This window comes from Chamaea fasciata, unplaced genomic scaffold, assembly GCF_029207755.1.
Source record: "Chamaea fasciata isolate MVZ Bird 193981 ecotype frontalis unplaced genomic scaffold, bChaFas1.0.hap1 SCAF_31, whole genome shotgun sequence".
NCBI classification, from domain to species: Eukaryota; Metazoa; Chordata; class Aves; order Passeriformes; family Sylviidae; genus Chamaea; species Chamaea fasciata.
Genome location: NW_027094116.1, coordinates 493,431 through 502,811, shown reverse-complemented (window position 1 = coordinate 502,811; position 9,381 = coordinate 493,431). Strand labels below are relative to the sequence as shown.

The 9,381-nt window shown below is 60.6% G+C and overlaps 1 protein-coding gene across 1 annotated transcript; it reads left to right on the top strand.

The window, feature by feature from the left end:
* Positions 1-3,391: 3,391 nt before the first annotated feature.
* LOC136302906 (Fc receptor-like protein 4) lies at positions 3,392-8,601 on the top strand. Its single transcript, XM_066206490.1, has 9 exons — positions 3,392-3,863; positions 4,127-4,390; positions 4,514-4,792; positions 5,583-5,885; positions 5,967-6,053; positions 6,404-6,425; positions 6,512-6,591; positions 6,674-6,731; positions 8,520-8,601. Exons 1-9 carry the CDS (start codon positions 3,392-3,394, stop codon positions 8,599-8,601), a joined length of 1,647 nt encoding a protein of 548 aa, XP_066062587.1.
* Positions 8,602-9,381: the final 780 nt, after the last annotated feature.

The window sequence follows — 9,381 nt, the reverse complement described above, 5'->3', positions numbered from 1 at the left end:
CCCCGTGTCCCCGGCCATGTGCACTGGCTGTCACTCGCTGCTGTGGCGGCTCTTCGGATGAAGAGGAAGGAAGAAAGGTCACACCTCCCCCCCCATGTGTAGGTGGCCCTTGGTAGGGGCAGGGTGGGGGATGGGTGGAGACACAGCAGGGGACAGGCTGGGGACATTATGGGATAGTCTGGGGGCTCAGTGGGGGATGGTGTTCCCAGGAGTGGGGGCCTCAGGGGATGTGGGGAACCAGGGGTGGGTGTCCAGGAGAATGGGGGTCCAGGGGAATTGGGGTCTCCATGTCTCGGGTGATTCAGGGATGGGGGTTCTGCAGGAAAAGTTTTCCCCAGGGGTTTTGGGTCATGGAATATGGGTCCCAGGGTTGGGGGTCCAGGGGAGAAAAGGGGACCCTTGGGAAGAGTGGTTATGGGGGAACAAGCAGCCCATGGGATGGGATCAAGGCAATGGTGGTCCTGGGCAATGGGAGTCCTGGGATGGGGGCCCCAGGGAGCAGAGACCATGGGAATGGGGGTCCCATGGTTGGGTTCCCAGGGGAATGGGGGTCCCAGGGATGGGCAGTGGCGGGGTGGGCACGGCAGAAGGAAGAGGCAGTTTATGCTGAGCTGAGGCCGTGGGTTCTGTCCTGGGGGACACATCCAGAGGGATCCTGCCCTGAGGAAAAAGGGCTCCTCTGCTGTGGTGACACCTGGGTCGTGTCCCAGGGTCTTGTCCCAGGGGATTCCTCGTTCTGGGGGTGCCACGTCCTTGGGGTTTCCTGTCCCAGAGGTGGCACATCCTGGGGGGGCACTGAGCATTCCCGCTGTCCCCAGTGGGTCCCAGTGATCTCTGCGCTGCCCAAACTTAAGGGGCCACCAGATAGAATCTTGCCCTGATGATGGTAAATGCCCGGCTAAATTTGGTCGAATTCCCTCATGCCCAATTGGCTGAGACAAAATTATACAACCATGAAATAAAGGCAACAATCTTTTCCCAAAACACTGTTTTTCCCAAAAAAAATAAACTCAGCAAAAATCAAACTAACAATATAGAAAATGGTCTGGTTGATAGAATCCTTTTAATCATTGCCCTCCCAACTAGTCACTGACAATAAAAACACAAACAAATCCCATAGAAATGAGACTTTCTAGTTCCCTTCAGGAGCCCATTGGTGCATCCCACAGCAGCGTTTGCTTGTGGATAACACAGAGTGTGGAATCTCCCTGAGTGTCCAGCAGGTCCATGGGATTGTTCCCGGCCTGCTGGGCAGCAGCCCAGCCCACAGGGAAGGCTTTGGTTGGGCCACATTTAGGAACTCTGCCCATTTTCCTCCTTCCCACCCTGAAACTTGATTTACTTCCCATGGCTTCTGCTCCCAACAGGGGAGAAACTCTGTCCATCCTTGGAACAGAGCACAGGAATCCGTGGAAATGCCCGTGTGTCCCTCAGGGTCTGCTTCCCTGGGAAATGCACTCCACCCTGCCCTGAATTCCCCTGCCTGGGCACTCCCTGCTCCTGCTGGGACACCCCTGTTCCCCAGATCCACGGCTGGAGCCCCTGCTCAGTATTTCCACACTTTTCCCTCTCTTCTGGTGTCCGCATCCAGAACACAAACATTCTTTCTGGGAGGTTCCAAAGGGCTGCAGGTTTTGTTCAGGAAGGAGGGTCCCGGTCAGGTTGTTGAGCAGATGGGTGTGGGATCTGCAGAATTTCTGGGGCTCTCTCAGCCCCTTGCTGAGAGGGACAAAATGATCAATTGCTGCATTTCCGGACTGCTTCCCTCACAGCTGCCCCTGCAGGGGGGTTTGCAGCCAGCCCTGCTCTGAAAACCATCCAAGGCCCTCGCAGAGCCACTGCTTGGGCTCCCATTGGCTTTTGTGCTTCTTGCAGGGCCCAGCAAACCACAGCCAGGCCTTTTCCTGCCACAGAATTGTCACCTTTGCAGCTGCTCGAAAGCTGCCAGAATCAAAGCCAAGGGGGCGGGGGGAGCCTCAGGTCATGGCTGCCACCTGGGGCTGGCCAGAGCAGGGCTGGCCAACGCCCATCCCTGTGCACTGGGGCTGGGCCATGGCTGGGCCCCACACCTGGATGGCCACTGGCTTCAAGAGGAGGAGTTGGGGAGCTCCTTCCTGCCTGGGGCTCCATTCCCGAGCTGCTCTTACTGGCTCACATCCTGCAGGGGACAAGTGAAAATGGAGATGTCTGGAACCCTCCTGGAGCTGCCATCCCCCAGGACAGGACCCCCTTGGCCAGCATGTGTCCCCAATGGGACAGGATCCCCCCAGGACAGGACCCCCCTTGCTGTTCCCCCCAGGGCAGAACCTGTCCCCCCGTGTGTCAGCCACTGCCCATCCCTGGGACCCCCATTCCCCTGGGAACCCAACCATGGGACCCCCATTCCCTTGGCCTCTGCTCCCTGGGACCCCCATCCCAGGATTCCCATTGCACAGGACCACCTTTGCCTTGATCCCATCCCATGGGCTGCTTCTTCTTCCATAACCACTCTTCCCAAGGGTCCCCTATTTTTTTCCCCTTCACCCCCAACTCTGGGACCTACATCCCATTACCCGAAATCCATGGGGACCATGATCACCCCGGAGCCCCATCCCTGAATATCCCCAGGCATGAAGACCCCAATTCCCCTGGATCCCCATTCTCTTGGACACCCACCCCTGGTTCCGCACAACCGCTGAGGCCCCCACTCCTGGGAACACCATCCCCCACTGAGCCCCCAGACTATCCCATAATGTCCCCACCCTGTCCCCTGCTGTGTCTCCACCCATTCCCCACCAAGGGCCACCTACTCGTGGGGACGAGGTGTGACCTTTCTTCCTTCCTCTTCATCCGAAGAGCCGCCACCCAGGGGACCGGTGGCCACAGCAGCGAGTGACAGCCAGTGCACATGGCCGGGGACACGGGGATGGCCGGGAAGGTGGCGCTGCTCCTGTGGGGTGAGTGCCCAGGCACGGGCCTGACACCCCAGGGATGGGCCCTGGTGAGGCAGAGACCGGTGGGGAGGGGGCACAGGGGGGCTGGGGTGTCCCCTGAGGTCCCCAAGGCCAGCAGAGCCAGTGTATGGGCATGGACCCCAGTGTGAGCAGAGGAGTGGGGTGGCTGTGGGGACAGGAAAAGGGGAACTGGGATGTGGGGGCAGGAGCAGGGAGATAGAGATGTGGGGGCAAGGATGTGGACAAAGGAACCTTGGGGTGGTGCAGCAGTGGGAACAGGGACAGAGGAACAGGGCTGCCGGTACAGAGAGAAGGGCCATGTACCATGCAGATGGGCTGTGAGGACAGGAGCTGTGAGGATGGTGGTGGTGACCTTTGAAAACATGGGGTGGCTGTGGTGTCCCCATTCCCGGAGTGTCCACAGTGTCCCCGTGTCTTGCCTCAGCCGAGTTGCCAGGATGTCTCTGTCCTCGAAATTTCCATGCCAAACCTCTTCCCCATTGGGACATTCAGTCTCCACATCCCATCCCCCAGGAGCTTCTCTTGCTGGCCTGCCACCCCAACCCAGCCCTGTCCCTTCTCCCTTCCAGCCCAGACCCTCGGCCTCGCTGGTGAGTCCTCGGGCGACGCCACGTCCCCACCTCGCTGTCCTCAGCCCTGCGCTGACCCTGGCAGGCTGGTGTCCTCTGTCACCTGCAGGTGCCCAGACCACCCAGCTCCTGGTGGAGCCCCCCTGGAGGCCGGCGGTGCTGTGGGACCGGGTGACACTGACCTGCTGGGGCTTGGGGCCCACCGGTGCCACCACCTGGTACAAGGACGGGCGGCGTTGGGGGCAGAAGGGATCTGACCGCATCCTTGTCACCAGGAGTGGCAACTACACATGTGACAGACCCGGCAGTGGGCTCAGCCCCCCCGTGTCAGTATTAAATGGTTAGTGGGGCTGTGGGGTTGGTGCCCCATGAGGGCTCAGCGTGGGCTCCTGTCCACGTGTGGCTTCATGTCCCAGTCCCCAGCACATGTGGACATGCCAGTGCATCACACTGTACCCCTGTGCACACCAATTTGTTCCAGTGCACACCAGTTCATCCCAGGGTGATGGGTTTCCCCCTGGTATTCCTAGGGGCCTCTGGTGTAATGGGGACCCCCCGGACCCCTCTTGAGTCCCTCAGTGTGAGAACCCCCCTGCCCCACAGATCGGCTGGTGCTGCAGGTGCCAACACAGACACTGCTGGAGGGGGACACGGTGACACTGCGCTGCCGGGTCACACAGGACATGTCGGTCACTGGGGTGCGATTTTACCGCAAGGAGACGGATCTGGGGCGGCCTGTCAGTGGCACCGAGCTGTCCCTGTCTCCCCTGCAGCTGCACCACAGCGGTCGCTACCTCTGCGGGGGCTTGGTGGGCTCGGGAATGTCACAGTGGCACAACTCAGCACCAGTGACAGTGACAGTGCATGGTGAGCATCCGCACAGCTGCCACCTTGATATCCCAACACCCCAACACCTTATGCCTTGACAATCCCAATGCCCCTTCCCAGTAGACTCAGAGTCACAGTCCTAAACACCTGTCTCCTTCCCAGAGCTCTTCACTGTGCCGGTGCTGAAGGGTGCCCCCAAGCCCATCGAGGGGTCCCGCCTCCATCTCAGCTGCCTCAGCACCCCCAGACCCCTGCGGCCCCGAACCCGCCTCCTGCACCTCTTCTACCGGGATGGGCAGTTGGTGGGGGGCCCGCAGGTGTCCCCACAGCTCCTGGTGCCCGCCGTGGGGGTCTCCGACTCGGGGAATTACACCTGCCAGGTGCGCTCTGAGGAGAGGAAGGTGTGGAAGAGCAGCGCCCGGCTCTGCGTCACAGTGCACAGTAAGTGTGGGGATGGGCACGGGGAGCCCCCAGAGCCTCCCTGTGTCCCCCAGCCCTGCCTGGAGATCTCTATTACTGTCCAGACACCCCACACCGGTGGTGGGTCCCCCATGCTTTCCTGGATCCTTTGCCGGGTCCCCCAGCCCTACGTGGGTACCCCCATCTATCCTGTAAACTTTTTCCATGTTCCCCAATCACTGCTCTGGTCCCCCTCCATGTCCCCCCTATCCCCTCCCTGCATCCCCACACCCTCCCTGGAGTCTACCATCATCCTTCTCCAGGTGTCCCCTCCCTGAACCCCCCATCATTTCTTGGCATTCATTTCTAAAGCCCCTAGCTCTGCATCCCCTTTTCCTCACTGGGAATCCTCTGCTCCTCCCAGAACATCCCCAAGTCCCTCACTGTCCCCTGGTGTCCCCCTCTCCCCTCAGGGGTCCCACTCTCAGGGGTGTCCGCGTGGGCACAGCCCCCCGGGGGACAGGTGGCACTGGGGGACCGCCTGGTGCTGAACTGCACAGTGGCCGAGGGGACAGGTCCCCGGACCTTCTCCTGGCACCGGGGGGGCTCAGGGACACCACTGGGCAGTGGCCCCCACCTGGAGCTGCGCCGCGTTGGGGACAATGACAGTGACCACTACCAGTGCCGGGTCAGCGATGGGGACAGCACGGCCGAGAGTGTCCCCCTGAATGTCACTGTCCTGGGTGAGTGGGACCCTCGGACTGGGGGTGATCCCACCCATGGCACCCCCAGCCCACCTTGCCAAGTGCCAGCCCTGTCTGTGTCTCTGCAGTGCCCGTGGCCAATGCCACCATCACCCCCGGTCCCCTGTCACACCAGGTGCACGCAGGTGACCCCGTGACCCTGCGCTGCTCGGTGCAGGTGGGCTCAGCCCCTGTCAACTTCACCTGGCTGCACAATGGCCAGGAGGTGGCCAGGGGTCCCATCCTGGAGCTTGGGGACGTCGATGTGGGACATTCGGGCACCTACCAGTGTGTGGCCACAAACCAGCTGGGACAGGACGGGCACCGCGTGTTCTGGGCACTCAGCCCTGAGCTGGTCCTGGAGGTGACCCCTGGCTCACCCTGGGTCACAGGTGGGCTGACACAGGGTCACACGGGGGATGCAGGACTTCTGGATTTCTCGGTGACCCCACTGTGTCCCCCTCTGTCCCCAGCAGTGGCTGCAGGGGTCGGCGGGTCCCTCCTGTTCCTGCTCCTGCTCCTGGCTGTCATCGTGGGCTGGCACCGGCGGCACCGCCTGTGTGGGTGACAATGAGGGGGAATGGGGGTCCCAGGGATTAGGATGAAGCTCCTCCAGAACACACGGGCCATATGGTGTCACCAACAGCTCCTGACTTGGGTGAAGCTGAGCCCCCAGAGACCTTGACTGGGGGCCCTGGGGGATTTGGGGAGCTCCTGGAGGGTCATGCAGGGATGTTGTGGGTTCTGTCAGGGTTTTAGGGCAGTTTGGGGGCTCATGGGGTTCAAGGGTAGTTCGAGGTTTTTTAGGAGCTTCAGAGATGCTCGAGGCTCCCAGGCGCAGTCAGGGGACCCGATGTTATTCAGAGTCCGTGAGGACCCCACCAGTCACCCTTCCCTCTTCCCTTTGCAGCCCTCAGGAAGCAGCAGGAAAGGTGAGTGGGGTCTCAAGATCTGACGCCTCATTTTACCCTCACCTGAGACTCCCCCCAGCCCCACAGACACTCCCTTATCCCCACAGGGCCCCCCAGGATCCTCCGGCCCCCCCAGAGGTGGAGCACCTGCTGTATACCCACATCGTGGGCACCGAGCAGGCAGGGAGTGAGTACAGGAGGGGCCAGGGACACGTCACCCACGGGTGTCACCCCCCCACCCAGGTCCTCATATCTGGTGTCTCTCGCAGGGCCGCCCCGGGCCACATCCCCCCAGGTGACTTACATGGAGATGCCGGGACCCCACAGGTGACAGCGGGACCCCAGTGACATCTATGGGAATTTGCTGTGACACTGGGGGACACTGGGAGCACTGGAGGTCCCTGTCCAAGGACACCCCCTCTGTGTGTCCCTCCCAGCTCTTGTGGGTGCCCACCGTACCCAGGGGGTGGCCACGAGTGGCGAGTCCCATGTTGGCCCCACAGCTCCCCGTTCCAGTGCTCCCAGTGCTCCCAGTACCCAGAGGGGTTCCCCATTCTCTCCCTCAGTGCCAGGGGGCACAGGACCCTTGTCCTTCTCATTGGTTCCAAAATGCAGCTTTTTGATTAAACTGGGAGAAATGGTTTTTGTTTGTTCAGCACTGCCAGGTCAGCTCGAACGGAGGGAGGTCCCAGTCAGGCTGTTGAAGAGATTGGTGTGGGGTTTACAGAGATATGGGGACAGGAATAACAATTCTTCACTAGAATATCTATAACAAGACAAACAAACAACAACACCGCCACCAACAACAAACAAAAGCACAAACCCAGTCCCAGCCCTCTCGGGGCTGCAGGCACTTCCCCTGCGGTGCAGTTCCGGGCACAGCCGGCAGGGGCGCTGGTGGCTCCCGGCCGGGCAGGGCGGGTGCGATGATTCCCCCGCGGCTGCAGGGGGCGCTGTGGCAACAGCTCGGCTGTCTCTCTCTCCATGGTTAATGGAGACTCAGCGGGCGGGAGAGAGAGAGAAGCGTCCTTCCCTCACTGACGGGGCTGGGGGGCAGCTGGGGACGGTGCCGCTCCGGATGGCAAAATGGACTGCGGCAGGAACCCTCGGAGTGGCGGCTGGAACGGTGGGAGGAGGCACACCCAGGGTGGCAAAGGAGGTGTAGCAAAAACTCTGAAGCTGTAGCAGGAGCCGTGGGGCTTGGGTGGGGCACGGGGTGTTGGGTTCAAGTGTAGGAAAAGCCAAAGTAGTCACAGAAAACAGCGGAGCTGGGCAGCCACAGCCGTGCTGCCGCAAACAGCTGCCGCACGCAGCCAGGAGACGCGCCCTCTGGGAAGGGTGAGGGGCTCTGGGTGCTGGGTTCTCCCCTGAGACACCTGAGAATATGGTGAGGGTCCTTTCCCTGAGGGAGTTTAAAAGATGCCAGTTCAAGGGCTGCCCTTCTCAGCAAAGCCTCACTCATGGTAGGAGAAGCAGTGAAGGGTGGAACTCTGCGGTGGCGGCCAATTGTCCCCAGAGCAACAGCAGCACTGTCCCACCTCCGGTGCCAGGAGCAAGAGAGAGGAGCCAAGATCAGCCCCTCACCCTCCAGCCAAAATCTCGTGGTATGTCTGCCCTTGCCAACAGATGTTGTTCCTGCACCCTGAGGAGCCCCACAGCAGAAGGGTCCTGGGAGAACCCCAGGCAGAGATTGAGCTGTGGAATTCCTTCTGTCTCCACAACAGCTCTGCCAATGCCCAACGATGTCTTTTGGGCTCCCTGAAATCCCCTCTCCTGGGAGAATCAGTGCCAAGGATTCCTGGGGCAGAGTCTGACATCATAGAAGGGAAATGTGTGACATCACAGAGTGGGCTGTGACATCACAGGGCAGCTGTGTATGACATCACAGAGCACGTGATGACATCCTATGATAGTTGTTTGACATTCACAGAGATGACTGTGACATCTCAGAGTGGTGGTGTCACATCATAGAGGAGGTTGTTACATCACAGAGCAGGCTCACAGCAGGTCTTTGAGGTCACTGGATTGGTCACTGCTGCACTCCCCTCTCAAAGCTGCCCTGCAGAGAAGCCCCCCTGTGCTCCTCATGCAGAGTCTGGTTCCCTGTCCTCCTAGGTTCCCTCCTGCCCCCCAGCAGCACAGCCTGCCCCGGAGGACGTTCCACAAGATCAGTCCCCAGAGCCTGACACGGGGATGATGGCTGGAGCCACGGATGGGGTGGGACCGGAGAACAAGGACCCCCAGCAGCATTCCCGTCTCACCCCATTGGGGGGCCTGGGCCAGGGCTCCTTCCCCAGAGCTACAAAGGCCCCAGACAGGACCAGGATGAGGAGGACAGACCCTGCCAGCCCCCAGTGGTGTTCGAGGTCATGGACAGCAACCACCAAAAGGGCCTTCAGGGGAGGGGCTTTCACAGCACTCTCCTCCCCAAGCTGTCCTGTAACCCTGTCCACTGACTCTCAGGCATCCATATCCCACATCTCTCACATCTCCATGTCCCACAGCCCCCACACACCCATATCCCTTGGATCCCATGCATTGACACCTCACACCTCCCAATGCATCCACCTCTCTCAGCTCCCACATATTCCTGGTGATTCCTGTGGCCAGCACCAGCCCAGCCCAGTGTGTGGAGTCACACTGAGGGTCCTGAGCCCTCTTTCCCCCCACCCAGAAGCAGGAGAAAATCACCCACGGGAATGTCTCTGCTGAGAAGGGTCTGCTGGCAGTGCTGACATCGGCCACTGGCTGCCTGAGCTTGCAGAAGGAACAACCCCTTCCTTCCTGCCTGCCTTCCTGCCTGCCTGCCTTCCTGCCTTCCTTCCCGCCTTCCTTCCTGCTTTCTCCCTTCCTTTCCCTTCCCTTCCTTTCCTCTCACCCTGGATTCGAGGGTGCACTGGGAAGTGGGGAGTGGGGATGGCAGAGATGGAATGGCGGCAGCAGAGAGGGTATCTGGGTCGAGACAAGGACCAGGAGA

Bases quoted from the DNA above. Each gene is read 5' to 3' on its own strand.
- LOC136302906 (XM_066206490.1), top strand. From the start codon at position 3,392: ATGTCTCTGTCCTCGAAATTTCCATGCCAAACCTCTTCCCCATTGGGA. The intron at 3,864-4,126 runs GTTAGTGGGGCT...CCTGCCCCACAG, and splicing joins CCCCGTGTCAGTATTAAATG to ATCGGCTGGTGCTGCAGGTG. The intron at 6,732-8,519 runs GTGACAGCGGGA...CTGTCCTCCTAG, and splicing joins GAGATGCCGGGACCCCACAG to GTTCCCTCCTGCCCCCCAGC.